Consider the following 17,577-nt stretch of genomic DNA (forward strand, 5'->3'; position numbering starts at 1 on the left):
TTTGGCGAGACGATCGGGCGGGGCGACCCAAGGGCGGGCGCTCTCGAAAATTACGCGCGCTGATATTAGGCGCTGGGCGATGCGAGCACGTGACGGACGCGTTCGTGTTGAAGGGCCGCGGGCGCTTGCGGCTCGAACCACGGCTCGCTCGTCTCAGCCTCTCCCCCTCATCCGCTCCTCCTCTTTACATACTCCGGCGACACCTCGCGGAAGAGCGACCATGTCGAGGCGTGCCGCAGCTCTTGATTTCAGCATCCGCTACGACGAGCTCGAGCAGCAGCGCGTCCAGCTCGAACACAACCTACAGCACACCGACCTCTCTCTCCATCTCTCGTCTTCGCCAGACGACTACTCGGACGTCGAATACCCGAGGCACAACTCTGTCAACTCTCCACCCTACTCTGCCTTTGCATCGTTTGATCATCGCTCAGGCGACGACTTCGACCCTAACGAACAGAGCAGATTCCAAGCGTGGTCATATCACACCGCCGACGCCGAGGAGGGAGTCCACACATACGCCGCGGAGTCCCTGTCTACTGCAGCGCATCATGCGAGCGCCCTCACTATCAGCGCTGGTCTGGGAGGTGGTCGGGGAGGAAGGAGAGACATTAGCCTTAGCGGGGCAGAGTACGACCCGGAGAGGCCATTACACGGCATCGTGGCTGGCATTACTGGCCGTCTCAAGGGATTTGACGCCAATTCCACAAAATCGAGACAAATTGTCAGTCCTTTTCTCTGAATTCTGCGTCGCCTGAGTTTACATGTTTCTCTCTCTCTTAGACGGCCAGTGCTGCGGACTTCGATCCTCTGATCGTCGACGACACGGCCGAGCTTGATCGCGTTCTCCAGTCCGGACATGCGCGTCAAGCCAACATCCGCGCTGCCCGCTCAACCTCATCTTCATCCAGCTCTGACACAACGGAGCCTCTTTCGCCCCAGCCACAATATGAGTCAAGACCAAGGCTCTCGGACGCACTTAGCCACATTGGCTTCTCTCCCAAGCGCCCAAGGAGTGCGCAGGGACTCCCTTCTCCACGCATGGCGAGCCTCACTATGCCTAACCGAAGTCCAACGCCCGACCGCGGCTCTCTATCTCGCCATTTGCCACGCGCAGCATCTCCTAACGCGCTTCAAGCCTCGACTCCAAGAATACAACGCCGCATGAATCAGTCGCTCTCTTACGCTCAGCCGAGTTTTTCTCAGAGCCCACTCGAGCCGGAGGTCAATGTGCAACCCGCAACTCCATCGCTAAGGGAGCGCGACCAGTCGTCCAAGTTCACCAACCTTGCCCGAGGTCTCGCGCGCGAAATCGAAGAAGAGGCTGACGCGGTGTTGCGAGGCAGTCCCCAGCACGAGGCGACTCCCAAGGCTTATCACCATAGTACATACGCCTCAAGGCCAAAACGACAAGCACGGAGTCCATTCCAGGAAAAGGCTAGCGAAAGGCCAGAGAGGAGTGGTCATCTCGCGACGCCCTTCAGGCAGCGCGTGCATCTTCCAGACGTGACTGGTCTCACATCGGCGATTGCGTCCCCTTCCAAAATCGACGTGGAGTTCTATGGCTACGATCCGAAGGAGACGACCGAACATGAAGGTACGTGCTACACTTCCTCCAACTCATACGGATTACTGACTTGTTCCGAAAGCTCGCCTGATAGCCACTCTAAGCGTCGTTCAGAACAAGCTTTCACACCTGGAGGCCGAGAACAGCGTTTCCCGACGGCGCGTACGCGAGCTGGAACACGAGCTCGAGGCGTGCAAGAAAGAGGTCGCACGCGAGCGTACTCGGATCCTGGAGCACGAACAAAGCGTTTTGCATGCTGAGGCACCCGCCGCGGGCTCTCGCCAATCTCGCGCCCAACAACAGCAACAACAGCGGCAGGCGCAGGAAGACGAAGCTGATCTTGCCGGTGCGGAAGCCCGGTACAAGTCGGCCGTAGAAGAGAAGAAAGGTAGATCTATATTAGCTGCCCAGCATGGCATTTACTTATGTTCGTTGCAGCGCTGGAAGCCTTGATCAGCACTCTGCGGACGCACCTCTCGCGCCTAACCGCTGAGCTTTCTGATCACAAGAAGCTCCTTCTGGAACTCCGGGCCCTGCGCGATTCCGACGCTCGTACTCTTGCGGAGAAGGGCAAGCAGGTGGATCAGCTTCGGCAAGAGGTCGAACGCTTGGCGGGCGAGGTCGAGGTGCTGCGCGGCGTTGTTGAAGAGGGTCTGAAGGAGCGGCGGGGCTTCCGCGAGCAGTCGGTGAGCCATGAGCAAGAGACACGGACCGAGACCGCAGATGTCAGCAGCGAAGAGGAGTCGTCATCCGCGGAGTCTACCCAGATGCAAGAGCCGCAGGGTACACAGCAGCAAGAACGCACCGCAGCCCGAGCTCCGTCACCACTTGCGGAGGAGAGCGAAGACGAGGAGTCAATCGCATCATCTAGCCGTCGTTCGCCGACGCCGTCTCCTAGGAGGAAGCCCGCTGCGGCAGACAGGACGATGCGGACCGATCACGCGACGCTTGCATCGTCTCAGGTCCCTAGTCTCAGTGTGTCCAGGCCGTTCTTGGACACCGAAGAAGTGAGCCGCATCACGCAGGAGATCGAAGAGCGCCGCTCCGAACGCTCTGCCTCTATGCACTCGCGTTCAAGCGAGCAGTCTCGGTCCCGGTCACAAGAGGACTCGCGGAGCAGGCTCGTCAACGAGGGAAGGGCGTCTCGCCCAGTCTCACCATCGATGGCGTTCGACCAGGATGCGTCTGTTTTCGCTCAAGATGCACACCCCGACCGGTTCCCCCGCGCACCCGCAGAGAGCAGCCGGCCGTCATCCCCACGAGCTGGGGCGTCCCAAGCGCAACCTCGACCTGCCGCGCCGACACCCGCAGCCGCTCTCCGCGACGGCCGTTCGAAGCGCCGCACGCAGACCGAGCCCGCTGCGGGTGAGCCTGAGACACCGTTCCCGCAGATTCGCGGGACGCGTCTCGAGCGCCTGTTCTTCTCCGCCCCAGACCATAATGCGCAGACGTGCACAATGTGCCATCGGAGGCGGCGGAGACGGTCTGATGTCGAGCACGCAGAAACGTGGTTGAACGAACGGGAGCGGGCACAGGGGAGGGATAAGCGAGAGGCGCATGCGGAGGATGAGGACGAAGGCTACGCGGAGGGTCCCGAGGACATGCATGGGCGCAGGGAGCAGCAGGCGAGGGGCGCGAGGGACCGGCAAGACGAGCGGGTTCCGCCACAGACCGTGCTGGCACGGGTACTGAGGGAGCTCGAGGATGACTTTACGCATTATAAGAGGTTAGTCAAGTTCTGTCCAAAAACTTTCTTGAAAGTTGCTAACCCCGTCCGAACAGCATTTATGTCGAGCTTGCGGACCAGTACAAAGACATGGATCCAGTGTCAAACGTTGTGAAGCGCAACGTGCTCGCGGACCACCTGCGCGAAGTCATTGATATCCTAGAACAGAAGGTATGTCCGATGCACTGTCCAGCTGGATGCCTCTTCTGATATACGTGTACGCAGGGTAACCAGATCGCCTCCCTCTACGACCTCCTCACCTTCAAAGACAAGCCCGCCGGCGAGTCCGCCGTGCCGCAGCAGCCCACAGTGAAGCGGATGCCCGCCACTGGGCCCGCGTTCGGCCGCGCCCAGGCCCGCAGATACCCCAGCTCATAGCCCCTCCCGCGCGACGCCCTACCTTTTCTCCTGTTCCCGTATATTTATCCACGTGCGGACTCGACTGACGCCACCTGAGCTACCTGATTGATCCCTTCCTTGCGCACTTCACTGTAGATTGGCCGCACAGCACGCACAGCATACATTTTGTATCATACTGTACTCTACCGCGCTACCGTAATGCGTCGCATCCACCACGCTTTGGGGCCTGAGCGCTGATTTCGTACCGGCATAGGTGTGAATGTGTTGAGGCATCGTGTTGCTAGCTCCACGCAAGGTGAGTGAATGACCGGTCTCGCCAGCGACCGCCAGGCACTACGGAAGCCCTCATGACTTCTCTATGTAGCTTAGATCACCACATGTACGTGCATCCCCATGAACCCCATCGACATTATGCTTGACTGAATGTCCGTTCTGCAGGTCTTGTGCTTGCCGTGGTGGGCTAAGCGAAACATCATGGGGTTGCTTCTCAAGCAAGTTCCCCAAGTAGGATGCGAAAATGGCCCTCGAAACTCACGCGCCCCGCTTGGGAGCCTTTTGCGGAACCGCAAAGAGTCCTTAGCGGTTAAGCACGGGGCAACTCCACCGCCGGAGAACTATTGTGGGACGACACGTTCACGCTGAACGCGTCTACTTGGCACTGTGCTTCCCTCGCACTCTGTCCACCTGAGCGCCGAAATGTCGTTATCAGAAGAGCGAGCTTCTTGCGCCACGTTATAAGGCCACGCTCGGTGCTCAGGCCTCAGGTCTCTCAGACCACATTGACCCACACGGAAGCCTACGATGGCCGACTCTGCAACATACGACATCATCGTCGCCGGCGGTACGTGCTTCGCTCGCACGGCGTTGCGCCGAAGCACACTCGCTGACGGCTCGTTCAGGCGGCACCGCTGGTTGTGTTCTCGCTGGACGTCTTGCGGCCGCGGATCCGTCGCTCAGCATCCTCGTGATAGAAGCCGGACCGACCACGCGCGAGGACCCCTTGCATACGCAGCCCGCGCGATACTTGCACCACCTCCGCCCGGAGAGCGAGACGGTGAAGTTCCACGTCGGCCGGGAGAGCGCCGCGCTGGGTGGACGCGCGCCCGTCGTGCCCTGCGGACAATGTCTCGGCGGAGGCTCGAGTGTGAATTGTGCGTGCTTAAAGTCCGGAGGACCTGCCTCGGTATTGCTGCTGATATCGCTTCTTTTAGTCGCGATGTACACACGCGCGGCGGCTTCCGACTACGACGATTGGGCTACCGTGTACGGGAACAAGGGGTGGAGCGCAGCTGACCTGCTGCCCCTGCTTCGCAAGGTTCGACTGCAGCGCTAATTTCGCTTCGCGCTCGGTGGCAATCATTGATTTGCTTGCTTGTACAGTGCGAGACGTACCAGCTGCACCCGGACAAGCCTACCCACGGCTACTCGGGACCTCTGAAGGTGTCCTACGGCGGCTTCAGCAGTGAAGTTGGCGAGGAGTTCCTGAACGTTGCTGCGCAATACGACAAGACCCGGGGCTTAACTGACGACGTCAACAATTTGTATGACTGCAACAAGTATGGGGTAAGTACTCCGTTAGTCGAGGTATCACGCAGCCTGATTGTTCATCGATGCAGAAATGGCAAAAGTATGTAGTAAAAGTCCCGACGCAAATACTGGCGCCCCGGCTGATCCCACATTTGCACACCCAGGTGGATTGACGCGAAGACCGGAACACGCTCGGATGTTCCACACAATTACATATACCCCCAGAGCGCGAACACCAATCTCAACATCCTCACGGGTCACCACGTGAAGCAGGTCATCCTCAAGTATGCCCTCCCTGCGATGGTATATGTTCGGTTAGCTGATGATACGCTCGCAGAGACGGAGTGGCCGTCGGCGTTCAATACATTCCCAATACCCGCTTCCATCCTGACGCCAAAATAGAGGTGCTCACTGCGCTTGCTCGCCGGCTGGTCGTACTGTCCGCTGGCGCGTTTGGCTCGCCGGCCATCCTGGAACGGTCTGGGGTGGGGTCTGGCGAGACCTTGGACAAGGTCGGCGTGAAGCAGGTCGTTGATTTGCCCGGTGTCGGCGAGAGTTACCAAGGTGGGTGTTCATAATGACACACGTGCATAATGAACGATCTATTGACTGCTCATGGCAGACCACCAGCTGATCCTTCCTCCGTACATTTCTGCCACCACCGTGAACACACTCGATGCCATAACCGAGAACGATGAAGCGGAGATCAAAAGTGAGGGCTTCTTTCCATCCACCTGACCCTTCGTGACACCTTTCTTGAGAGTGGACCAAGCAGTGGAAAGAGAACGGCAGCGGCTTGCTTGCTACCAAGTTCGTCCGCTCCATACCTTGCCCCTAGTCTCACGTCATTCATATACTGACGTACATCAGTGGATTGGAGGCTGGTATCAAAATTCGCCCATCAAGGAAGGATTTGGATGTCATCGGCGACGAGTTTCGCAAGAGGTGGCTCGACTACTATGCCCCGGCTCCCGACAAGCCTGTACTATGGATCGCCACGCTGTCCGTGTACGTATTCGCTTCTTACGACGACGTCGACAGAGAGGACTAATAGCATGTGACAGCTTAACGGGAGACCGTCCTGCTTCTGCGACCATCGGAGGGAAGTACTGGAGCGTTGGGTGGTACCTCGAGCATCCCACGTCAATCGGATTCGTCCACATTACCTCTGCGAATGACGTCGAGGCGACCTCAGACTTTCATCCGGGATTCCTTGATAGGTACGCACCTATGCTTCAAGCCTTTGCTTTGTGATTCAGGCCTGACCGAGCGAGTTCAGCCCGGAGGATATGGCGCTGCATAAGTGGGGTTATAAGCGCACCCGCGAGTACGCGCGGCGCTTGCCATCGTACCGCGGAGAAGTTGAAGGGCGTCATCCCGCCTTCCATCCTACAAGCAAAGTGGCGGCTGGAGCGCGTGATGGCCCGGTCCCCATATTATCGCCTGACCTGGAGTACAGCGCGGAGGACGACCGCGCCCTCGAGGATTACATACGGCAGGTTGTTGCAACCACTTGGCACTCGGTAAGTCGTCGTTGGGCATTGTGTGTCAGCTGAGTCTCAAACACTTTCACTACGCGCAGATAGGGACGTGCGCGATGAAGAAGCGGGAAGACGGTGGCGTCGTGGATTCACGCCTGAACGTGTATGGAGTGGAGAACCTGAAGGTCGCTGGTAAGCATATTTTCTTGAGTGATCCGTAGGTTTCTCAAGCCCTTTGTGGTCGGTAGACCTATCGATTTGTCCCGGAAACGTCGCAGCGGTGAGTGAGGGCTCCGAGAAGGGATTCCTACGGGACGAACTTGTGGCTGACAAGCCACAATATAGAACACGTACTCGACGGCGGTCTTGATCGGCGAGAAAGCGGCAGTGATTGTTGCGCAAGAGCTCGGTATCTCGATGGAGGATGCAGGCCCTCTCGCTATGCGCGCACGCCTCTGAAGCTGCTAGTAGGCTGAGTACAACGATTGATCAATCCAATGTCTCATCATGATCGGAGCTTGTATTTGGCTTGTATCATGCACACTCAGCGACATACAGATCATTCGGACTTATATAACGGACCCTTGTACCAGATCTAACCTGATCTGACGCGCCTAGATCCGTCACAAGACAGAACAAGGCTGCCGTCGCGCTCAGCTTTCCCCAATATCGGTATCATTCAGTGGCGGCGCACGCAGTCGTTCCAAGGTCGATCTCAGGACGTGCCAGCCGTCATTCCTCTTTGCTCTACAACTTCTCAGCTATGGCTGACCTCGACGATGTTGAACGCTTCTGCGTTTATGATGCCCCCATGGCCCTCAACTCTGACTTCTTGTCAACGGATGGCCTCGACCCTAGGACTGGCCGCTCCCGAAATCGCCGGCATTTTCGAAAAATACGCAAGTCAATAGTAGGGCCTATACCTTTGTCCGTCTTCTTTGAGCGGGCATTAGGCGGGGCGGCTTCGGACGACAGGAATATGCTGTTATCCGCGACAAACGCGTTCAATTCGGTGCCGTCCACGGCCAACACGCCGGAGGAGATATACGAGCCTTTGGTGTGTGGCATCCTGGCTTGTATGACGCGATTGAATAACATGACGCCCTAGATAATTGCCCTCAACAAACAGACGAAGTACAAGTCTCGCTGTCCCGGTTTCGTCTTCGAGAACACCGCTCGGCGTAGCTCGCATCCCAAACACCCCGGGTATGCCAAACCCCATATATCATGCGTTAGCAGACGTAACGTCCAGAACGTGCGGCGGTTGGACCGTCACTCTCGCTCGGAACTCGGCTATGCTGAGCTTATCATTCAAGTCACCCCCGACGCCACTCATGACTTGTTTACCGACCCTCCGCCCGACCTCGAGGTGGAACATCGCGGATCCTTCGATTGCGTCTCCGCAAATGACGATCAGCAATTACAACAGGAGGTAGAAGACGCATTCGGGCTTCACATTGCTTTCATAGTCGAGATCTTCGCCCGTCAACATCGCAACCACTGCCACTCGATTTCCATGGCTGGCTCGCGGGCCCGACTGTATCGCTGGGACCGTGCTGGCTGCGTTGTTTCTGAAGCTTTCGACATCCGACAACATCCCGAGCCACTCTGCGAATTCTTGTGGCGCTTTTCGCGAACATCCGACTCTTTGCGCGGCCATGACTGCACAGTCATGCAGGCCACCTTGAAGGAGGAGGTACTCTTCAGAGATGCCGTCAAGGAGTACGTTCGATCCCAACTAGACATTGATGGAGAGGCTCTCGATCGCGCAGTCAGTCAACATTACTGCCCAGGGCGCGCCGCTCTGGTTAAGGTGCACCCTCACGGACATCCCGTCTCGGAGACCAATGTTTGGCTATTCATAATCTCTCGTCCCGTGGTATCGCCGCTCTCGCTCACCGGCCGAGGCACACGAGGTTATTGGGCGGTCGATTGCATTACCTCTCAGGTAGTATTCTTGAAGGACACCTGGCGGATCGAATCCAGTGGAGGCTTCGAAGGGGACTTGTTAGGCCATCTGAACGACCTAGGGGTGCGTAATGTGCCAGAAGTTGTGACATACGGCGATGTGCCAGACTACATACCAAAAGAACGCCGCGATGGTGAGTGTCTGCATACTCTATACGTGAAGGGCTTTGCTGAGCATACGCAGCCACAATCTGGCAAACAACATATACTGCCGGGGAGGCGCTGAGGCGCTGGGCATGTCGCATTGCGGGCCAACCTATCTCTGTGAGAGATTTACAGCGCTATCGTCTAGTCTTGGGCACCGTCGGATACGGGATATCCACCATCACGGGTACGGAAGAACTACTGCATGCGACGTACGATGCATTCACAGGTGCGTAGGCTACTTTCGGACCTTGAGCAGATGACTTAGACTGATCATCAACGCAGCCATGAGAGACGCACACGCGAAGGACTCGCGTATCCACCGAGACATCTCTGTCGGCAACATCATACTGGTCAAAGAGCCCGGCCAAGAAATTCGCCGGGGATATCTTATCGACTGGGAGGCGTCCATCAGCGTCGATTCCGCTGGGGATGCTATGCAACCGGGGCGGGCTGTATGTGTTCTTAGCATATCTCCTGCCCTTTCCGCGTGCTGACATATCCGCAGGGGACGTGGCATTTCATGTCGTGGCGGATGCTAGACAGAGTGCATGCCAATAGCAAGCATACTTTCCTGGACGACATGGAAGCCCTCGTCCATCTGGTGCTATACTGCGCACTGCTCTACTTACACCACTCCTTCGACAAGAAGGCTCTTTTGCAGACCCTCCACGAGTACTTCGAGCTCTCGTGCGGTGCTCCCCCAGGAACTGCTCATGGGGGCGATTTGAAGTATACGACCGCTCACGACAGAGACCTCATCAGGGCAGCTCAGTTCGGGAGCGCGTCGCTTTCGGAGTGGCTCACCACGATGCTGGAAACTCAGTGCCCGCCCGAATGGAATACCGAGGGATACAACTACGGGGAGCGCTGGACACCCGAATGCATTGACGCGTTCTGGTCTGAGTTTCTCAACACGCACACCCTGGAACACGACAATCGTGATGTCCACGACGTCACAAGGGAGCACCGCTACGACTTCGACGAGCTGTCTGTGACGCCGTCGACTGCACCCCCGACGCCGAGGATAGCTCCAAAACGCAAGCGTCCCGCCGCCGAACGCAAGCGACCCGCAGGCGAGCCCGACCCGAAGCGCAGACAGTCTATGCGTCTGCGCAATGACGCCCCGCCCGGCGAGTCCCCGATCAACGCCCAATCCTCTTCAAATGGCTCTCGTCGGAGTCAGCGTATCAAGACTATGCAAGAACGTGTCCAGGTACCTACAACTGCGCGCACAATTGCCTCGAACCCTCGCCCAGGACCTCGACGAGCGGTGAAAAATCGGGGGCGGGGTCGGCTGCGCGGATGACCAAGTTCAAATTGTACCGATTCTTCGTTCGCTTCTTTATTCCTTATTTACTATCCGGTCGTGTCTGTTTTGTTCTGCCGCATTTCGCCCCGACCTCAGTCCACTATCCCTACTCTTGATATCGCTTCGATAGAATGTCAAAGAGTGCCCGCTCGACAGTAGTGCACGTGTGGCGAACCGTGGACGCTGCTGTCCGCTTTACTATCGCGTTCGCTTTGGCCTGTTATAGTGAATGCTCGTTCTTCTTGTTCTGGAGAGAAGACTCCTTACACATAGCAGTTGGGTCCCGGAGCAGCACAAAATGGCAAAATCCACGGCTTCATTTTTACTGCGCAAGTAACAGGCGGAGAAACACGAGACCGACGGAATGAGTCTCCGTTAACCCTCCCTACGACTACCTCATTGGCACTGCTAAGTCGTCAGCATATCAAAACAGAGCTACCGTCAAAGGACTAGTACACACCTGGTAGTAGTACGGAGGCGATACCGCCTTGCAGGTGAAGGGACTGGCGCAGACGGTGGGACCAGTGTAGCCGGTACCTAAACCAATCAAAGTCAGTCAGTTCCTCGTCAAAAACAGCAGTACAAATATATGTACGCACCACCGCACTGTCCGTACTGGCTCGCAAGAGGCCCGGTCGCGCTGCTCGTCGGGCTCGCGACAGGCGTGCTGGCCGGGGCGGTGGTTGGCGGGACCGTGGGCGCAATGGTGGGGGACGAAACTGGGGGCGCAGGGGCTGCCGCGCCGGAGCCGATAGCGGTCGTGATTGGCCCGTTCTCGATGAACACGCCGCTGATGTACCAGTCCTCGGGTGCGGGCGTGTTGACGATGCGGAGCACGCCGACGTGGAAGTCCTCGGAGTTGGTCGAGGTGGATGCAGGGATGTTGGCCGCGACCCTCACGAGCGGGTCGCCGCCCGTGGAGGCCCAGAGGCCGACGGTGCCCGCGGAGAACTGACGAGGTTATCAACAACACGATTACGCAGAGTTACAGAAGAGGACCATAGACGTACATCAATGTCGTATGCGAAGTTGTACCAAGTCCCGGGGACAAACGCCGTGCTCCACTTGGGCTGGCCTCCAACGTGCCATTCGAGGTCAGTCGGGTTGGGCGCGACACCGTACTTAAGCTACGACCAATCGTAAGCCAAAATGCTATGCACGCTAAGCTAAGAAGAGAGCCTCACCTCCGTGAAGTGAGATTCGAAGAAGAGGATCTGGTGCTCCAGGGTAGACTAGAAGACTCAGCGGGTAAGCATATGCAGCGCGACAGAGAGCCAGCAGGTGACGAACGTCGGGAAGGTTGGTGTCGGGGTGCGAGATCGAGAAGTGGTAGAACAAGTTCCCCTGGCCGAGGTTTGCCGTCGTCTGCGGGATGAGTTCCGCACTATGTACAGCGTCAGACGGTATGCCCGTCGACCGCCATAAGATGAGCGTGCTCACCGCTCCATTTGCGAGTTCCATGTCGCGGTAGAGTCAATGGTCACCCGGAGCCCGTGTGTCTCAGCCGTGTCCGCGGGGTTCTTGAAGCTTGGGTCGAGCGCGAGGTAGTGTGATGTGGGCTGAGTGCCGTGGATGTACTGCACAGGAAGACGTCAGTTTACTGGAAGAAATACTAACAGTCATGTACTGGTACCCATTGGTATGTCCCGACCTGGCTTGCCCAGGACCCTGCGAACGTAATGAACAACCATGCAGCCCGTGGTGCTTGCCAGCATGCTCACACTTGTCAAAGTCGGCGACCGTGCTGAAGGCATTAAAGGATCCTGTGTGACAATAGCGTTAAGTGCTTTGCAATATGCACTACCCCACATCCTCGTACTCACCATCCCAAAGTTTGGTCCCCGCGCGAGCGGCACCAAAGAACAGCAGAGTCGAAAAAATAGCCTGAGAGATCATTTTGCCTCGAGTGAGCACGTTCGGAGAGCAGTTGCTACCACGTACGACCGAGTCGGCGAGTCCGTATATATACGACGTCGCGGATAATAACGAGCGGGGCACGACGCCATCGCACGTCCGTCCGACGCCTGCGAAGATTGGCCGTCGTACGTGCGGGGAAAAACGTCGGGGGCAGTGGAGGCGGAGAAAATGAGCCGCATGATCACGGCCGCCAAGTGTGCATGAAACGATGCGCGACAGCGCAGTGTCGCGCAACTCAGTCCACGGGGGCGCGTTCGGCAGAATCATGGATATATCGAAGTGATTAAACTGGTACAGAGGTTATGTCTTCCGGGGTATGGACGCGTCGCCGCCGCCCTATAGAGCACAAGAATCGTGAAAACGTGGGTCAACTGAAGGGATAAGTTAGGCGTGCGCGCATGCGCGGGAGTTCGTCGTGAATCTCTAGCGCGCAGCCGCATCATACAGGTCGTCGCGGTCGTGATCATGTCGGCCTCGCAAACATCCAGGACGTCAGCCAGGACTTCGGCTGCTGCACCTGCTCGGCTTCTTCCTCCTCGCGCTCCTTGACGTCCTCTGCTGCGTCCTCTTCCTCGGCGATGGCCACGCTGTAGACCGCCTCCTGCACGGAGATGACCTTCGAACCCGAGCTGTGGCTGGAGTAATGTGGCAGCATCGGGGGCGGGTCAACCACAGAAAGCATGGATCGGGAGACGCGGCTGCCCCGTGGGGGGCTGCTACTTCGCATCCCGAGCTCGTAATCCATAGATGCGGCGCGGTTTCGGCGACGTGACTCCGACGGCCGGAAGAGCGAGGCAGCTGGAGGGCGACTCCGAGAGTCTGACTCCGACCCAATAGACATGGACCGGAATGCCGAAGACGACGTGACGTCGAACGTACTTGGTCGCTGGATACCGAGGTGCAAGCCCGGCGCGCTGTGGTTTGATTTTCGGCGTTTTGACTGACGTCGGGGCATCGGCGCGATCTCGATCTCCTCCTTGTCAATAGACTCGACCCGGGAGGCGATTGCGGGGGGCAGCTGGATGTCCTCTGTTCCATCCACGCGCCTGAAGTAGCTCGGGTGAAGAGACTCTTCTTCTTCAACGCTGCCGAAGCTCGTAGCGAAGGCGATAGACAAGTCGGTCTCGATGTAGTCCTCTTCCCTCCAGGCGCCGAGCCGTCCAGCCCCAGGTTGGGTCGTGAGCGACATGCGCATGTTCACGGTGTCGTCGAGGTTGAGGATGCCGAGCGGATCTCGGGGAAGCCAGAGGACGTTGTCGATGTCCCGTGTGAAGTACGGGTTTGCGTAGGTATGGCTGGTAGACGACTCGTCCTCCCAGGCGGGATGAGGTGGGTGTCGGGAGACAACAGCGGTACTGGCAGGAGGCTCCTCGGGGGCGACAGGCCGGACTTCGTCGTCGGCGCTGGTCTCTCTCCAGAGCGGCAGTGGAAGACCAGGAGGAGAGGAGTCGGGTTCATTGGCACTGCGCGGCGAAGTCGGATTCAGCGGCTGCATGGAGTCCGTCCTGCGCGCGGGCCCAAACGGATTCGCCCCGCGCCGCTGTGTCCGCTTTGGCCGACTCGCAATCGTCGCGTACGGGAAACTTAACTTCAAGGGGAACTTCCAGGACCAGACATCTACGCGAGTGTCCTCTAGCTTCCTGATCTCGCTCTGGAGCGCTTCGTCACACGGCTGTGCCTCGTCGATCAGATCCTCCGTCGCGTTGCCTGTGCCGCAGACAACCTGGGCCTCCAAAATGTCATCACGCTCGAACCGCGCACGGCAGAGGCGAGTGAGGCTAAGGTGGGTCAGTTATTCCGTTCAAGCGATGACACAAGAGGTGAATACGCACAACATCTTGTAGGCGGCGGTGAAGATAATGAGCACGCCCGACAAGCCAACGTTGACGGTCTTCTTATTTACGACCATGTACGCGAGGAAGACGACCTAAAAGCCCTCAGTTCAGTATACGCATTTCAAGAAGTTGTCGTGACGGCAATATACCTGTGAGAGCATCAAACCTGCGAAGGACGTGCGTGAGTTCAAGCGACGATCCGTCTTTGATCTGGTTGACATACCGTCCAGAGAATAGCGGACCATACGGATAAGCAAAGTTTGGCCATTGCCCTCATAGTTCTTCGCATAAACGTGGAGTAGCTGATACCCACCTCAGCAACTTGTATGCATTCTATACACATTAAGGGTGCGTACCTGATTTTTGACGAGAGCTGCAAATTGCGCGTCAGAGCACCGATGAAAGCAGAAACCAAAGGAAATGCTTACTAGCTTCCACACAGAAATATATAAATGCGAACGGGATGACGAGCGGATTGAGGACAGCGAAGACGAGCAAGATATGGATGACGAGAACGTGATTCGGGAGCCAGTCTGTACTGCTGTCAGCAAGCGAGGAAGTATGGTGAGACCCATCATAACGCACAGTAATAATTATAAGTGCGGGGTCGAATACCCATCGCCCGTTTGCGTGGCGTTACTTGGCGCCTTGTCGTTGGATACATGATGAGAGGCAGCTATCGGAAGGTCAGAACATGCATCTCTACTCCCGATACTATACACGTACTCCAACTGTGATTAGCCATGGGATGATTAGCGCAAGGCCAAACGAACGAAAAGCATAAGGCTTACAAAGTGCAATTTCTAAACCGCCGTGGATAGCCATCGTGAAGATAACTATTCGGGCCGAGTCAATATCACTCTCCGAATGACTGGTTGGCATTACTCACACCATCCAACATAAAAGGGTCCGGCGACCGGGAAGCTCTGCGAGATGACCTCGGCCACTTTCGGGGCGGTCGCGTTTTCGAAGGATACCAAGAACGATTGCAGGGCAACCGTACCGACGCAGAAAAATACGAGAACGTTCACCACGAGGAATTTGTAGTATCGTGTCATGATGCGGTCGTGCAGAGAGGACAAGGTTGCGATGGTATGGGCCCGTTTCGCGATGAGGACTGAAGCAAGTTTGTGTCAGTGGTCCAGTCGGGGCTGCGAGCTACTCACGAAGTATCAGAGGTATCAACAGCGAAAGAAGAGCGACGAGAAGTGTGGGCAGGAAGGATTGCAACAATTCTTCTTCCCATTGGTGTTTCTGGAGATAGTCCATCTGCACACAATAGACGGTGTCAGAATGGACGCCATGGGAATACGCATAGAGTGCATACCAGTCCGGGGACGAAGGTACTGAGGTTCTGAATGTTGACGAGACCGACGAAAATCGTCACGGGGAAGACCCAGAACAGCGTGAATGCCCTGCGAAGTCGGCTGCAATTAGCATGATTCGCGTCAGTTGTAAGATGAACATACCACACGCCCAGCTCCACCACCCAATCCTTGACGAACTGCAGGGCTGTGAGATGGCGAAACACGCAGGATTGCAAGCATGCTTACCTCTGCCCTGAACGTAGGTTTCATAAGCCTCTTCCAGTCCAAGTCTTCAAACGAAGGCGCCATAACGACGAGACATTGCAGTGGGTTCTCCGGGTGTACTGCGAGGTACTTACACGCCCGCCGTGCGTCCGCCGGGTCGACGAAAGTGACAAAGGCAGTCGGCATCGCTTCGAAGTCTGACAGCGCCATCGACCGCTTCTCGATGATCATGTTCGTCACGATCTGCAGCTTCGCCGTGTAATAGTCGATCGCCGGAACCGTCTTGCCGCGAAAGATAGAGGACAGATGGATGAGGGGTTGGTATGCATCAAGCGTGCTCCGCGGAAGGCTAAGCAAGGCGTCCCAAACGGTCTTTTCATCTGAGGACTTGGACTTCTCGGGACTGGGAGGGTGGGTAGACTCGAGGTCAGGGCACTTCCGCGCTCGAAATGTTCGCCACCCGGACGTAACGCTAGCGTTGGAGACAACGCCGGCGCCAGGCGCGGGAAGAAACGGCTTGAGAGTGCGCACGAGCAGCTCGGTTCTGTCTTCGCCCTCAGGTGCGTCCTCTTCGCTTTGAGCCACTGCTTCCACGTCCAGCCCGCCTGCAACAGACATCCTCTTGGCCGCAACAGACATGCGCCGGGCAGCCTTCCGTAGGACACCGACGTCTTGCTTGTTGGACAGAGCAAGCTCTACGCTGGCTAGTGCCTTGCGCGCAAGCTTGATATGCGCGGTTTCCAGGAGGCGAAGAATCTCCTCCCTCCGCTCCAGGAGCGAGGCAAGATCGTTCATCTTCCGGACGATCATAACGCGGTCGATCGCTGGGACGTCGTGGCCTTCGGAGCTGGCTTCATGCGACGAAGAAGAGCGCGCTGTGTCTAGCGGAGCACCACTTTGGTCGGACGTTCGTACTTTGTGGACTTGAGAAGGTAGCCGGCGAGCCCGGTTGAACAAGTAAACGAAGATCTTGTTGAGGAAGCCGGGTTGAGTGGAGGAGGTGATACCTATCGCCGGCCGTGCCACGCCACGCGACAGATAATATTCAAAGTACTCCTTGAGGTCCTTCTCTGTCCTCAGCCCATGTGGAATGTTGGTCACCATAACGGTCCGCAAGCGTAAACCCCGCGTGCTGTGGTCTTCGTCCAGAGGCGCTAGCGAGTGGAAGGGATACTGAGGATGGGGGTGCGGGTCGTATTGAGCACGTTCCTTGGCAGAGGTTTCCGAGGCGGCTTGGTTCGCAGCGGCGAGGATATTCTGCGCGCGGAAGCGGAAAGCCCCACGACAGATCCAGAACAAGGTGCCGAACCAGGTGAACGTGATCCAGAACATGAGGATGATGTGAACCCATAGCAAAGAGAGGCCCTTTTCCGTAGATACCAGCGAGGATATGGAAGCGCGGGTCATGGACTTCGGCGAGACTGATCCGTCGGAGAAGGTAACATGAATGGGGAACAAGATGGGCAAAGTCGTCAGAGTCTGCAAGAGGGCGAACCAGAAGCAACCGCGTAGGAAGCGTGTGTAAAGTGTAGCATCCACGCCGCGAAGCTTGTTCATACGGTCCTCGGGGAACTTGAGGACGGGCTTGATCCATCCTAGAGGCCATCCGCGGGGATGAGGTGGGGAAGGGCGCCTACGTAAACTCAGTGATTGCAACATAGATTTCTAGCAGCACACTCACTTGGCCCATGACCTGCCCTGGTATAGGCTGGACGCGAGTTAGCGACTGGGCGACATAGCAGGAACGAGTCGGGGTTTAATCCGCCGAACCGCCCACTGCACGACTAATTGCACTCACTATCCAAACTCCCAAGACTCTACGCTGCCCAAGCCTTCGCCAGTGGGCACTTTGCCGCGCCGCTTCCTTTTCATAAACTCATGTGCGCTGATGGTTATGAGGAATATCACTCCCGCGACCACGGACTGGTTGATGAGACCGCTGCGGAGTCGGAAGGCATTGCCGTGTATGTAAGTGCCAGGGTGTGGGAGCGCTGAAGTGGCCGCTGAACGCCAACGCACCTGTAGTCCTTCGAAAACGGCCTGTTCTGTATCGTAGCCATTGACCGCCGCCGTGCATGAACAACGGGGACGACGCCAGCAAGCCTCGGGAGCACAAGGTGGGAGAGAGGTGGCGAGCGGGATGCTTCCAAGCCGCATGCCCGCTTCTTTGCCCGCACTGATATTCCACCTGCTATATTTCTGGCGCCACAA

At 57.2% G+C, this 17,577-nt stretch overlaps 5 protein-coding genes across 5 annotated transcripts; 3 read left to right on the forward strand and 2 right to left on the reverse strand.

The window, feature by feature from the left end:
• Positions 1 to 220: 220 nt before the first annotated feature.
• TRAVEDRAFT_147770 (uncharacterized protein) lies at positions 221 to 3,748 on the forward strand (the record flags this gene model as incomplete). The annotated part of the gene is made up of 6 exons (XM_008039741.1): positions 221 to 721; positions 781 to 1,594; positions 1,647 to 1,952; positions 2,003 to 3,290; positions 3,347 to 3,461; positions 3,516 to 3,748. The coding sequence occupies 6 exons, from the start codon at positions 221 to 223 to the stop codon at positions 3,666 to 3,668; spliced, it is 3,177 nt and encodes a 1,058-aa protein (XP_008037932.1). The 3' UTR covers positions 3,669 to 3,748.
• Positions 3,749 to 4,435: 687 nt separating this feature from the next.
• TRAVEDRAFT_167157 (alcohol oxidase-like protein) lies at positions 4,436 to 7,251 on the forward strand. Its single transcript, XM_008039742.1, has 15 exons — positions 4,436 to 4,491; positions 4,550 to 4,801; positions 4,862 to 4,965; positions 5,031 to 5,213; positions 5,267 to 5,277; positions 5,342 to 5,461; positions 5,515 to 5,741; positions 5,800 to 5,889; positions 5,939 to 5,987; positions 6,048 to 6,185; positions 6,242 to 6,397; positions 6,457 to 6,700; positions 6,760 to 6,850; positions 6,907 to 6,938; positions 7,004 to 7,251. The coding sequence occupies exons 1-15, from the start codon at positions 4,452 to 4,454 to the stop codon at positions 7,115 to 7,117; spliced, it is 1,851 nt and encodes a 616-aa protein (XP_008037933.1). The 5' UTR covers positions 4,436 to 4,451; the 3' UTR covers positions 7,118 to 7,251.
• Positions 7,252 to 7,421: 170 nt separating this feature from the next.
• On the forward strand, positions 7,422 to 10,079 carry TRAVEDRAFT_46974 (uncharacterized protein; the record flags this gene model as incomplete). The annotated part of the gene is made up of 5 exons (XM_008039255.1): positions 7,422 to 7,715; positions 7,767 to 8,760; positions 8,811 to 8,999; positions 9,056 to 9,225; positions 9,279 to 10,079. 5 exons carry the CDS (start codon positions 7,422 to 7,424, stop codon positions 10,077 to 10,079), a joined length of 2,448 nt encoding a protein of 815 aa, XP_008037446.1.
• A 399-nt stretch (positions 10,080 to 10,478) lies between these two features.
• Positions 10,479 to 11,978, reverse strand: TRAVEDRAFT_46975 (uncharacterized protein; the record flags this gene model as incomplete). The annotated part of the gene is made up of 10 exons (XM_008039256.1): positions 10,479 to 10,487; positions 10,543 to 10,619; positions 10,682 to 11,033; positions 11,093 to 11,209; positions 11,267 to 11,314; positions 11,373 to 11,466; positions 11,523 to 11,659; positions 11,716 to 11,750; positions 11,804 to 11,845; positions 11,906 to 11,978. 10 exons carry the CDS (start codon positions 11,976 to 11,978, stop codon positions 10,479 to 10,481), a joined length of 984 nt encoding a protein of 327 aa, XP_008037447.1.
• A 182-nt stretch (positions 11,979 to 12,160) lies between these two features.
• Positions 12,161 to 17,497, reverse strand: TRAVEDRAFT_147779 (DUF221-domain-containing protein). The gene is made up of 17 exons (XM_008039743.1): positions 17,386 to 17,497; positions 17,165 to 17,305; positions 17,048 to 17,074; positions 15,388 to 16,999; positions 15,304 to 15,338; positions 15,162 to 15,249; positions 15,001 to 15,103; positions 14,724 to 14,951; positions 14,626 to 14,670; positions 14,561 to 14,565; positions 14,420 to 14,510; positions 14,263 to 14,367; positions 14,191 to 14,207; positions 14,058 to 14,136; positions 13,984 to 14,000; positions 13,832 to 13,926; positions 12,161 to 13,777 (listed from the first exon to the last, which is right to left on the reverse strand). Exons 1-17 carry the CDS (start codon positions 17,424 to 17,426, stop codon positions 12,463 to 12,465), a joined length of 4,044 nt encoding a protein of 1,347 aa, XP_008037934.1. The 5' UTR covers positions 17,427 to 17,497; the 3' UTR covers positions 12,161 to 12,462.
• Positions 17,498 to 17,577: the final 80 nt, after the last annotated feature.

Source organism: Trametes versicolor, assembly GCF_000271585.1.
Source record: "Trametes versicolor FP-101664 SS1 unplaced genomic scaffold TRAVEscaffold_5, whole genome shotgun sequence".
NCBI classification, from domain to species: Eukaryota; Fungi; Basidiomycota; class Agaricomycetes; order Polyporales; family Polyporaceae; genus Trametes; species Trametes versicolor.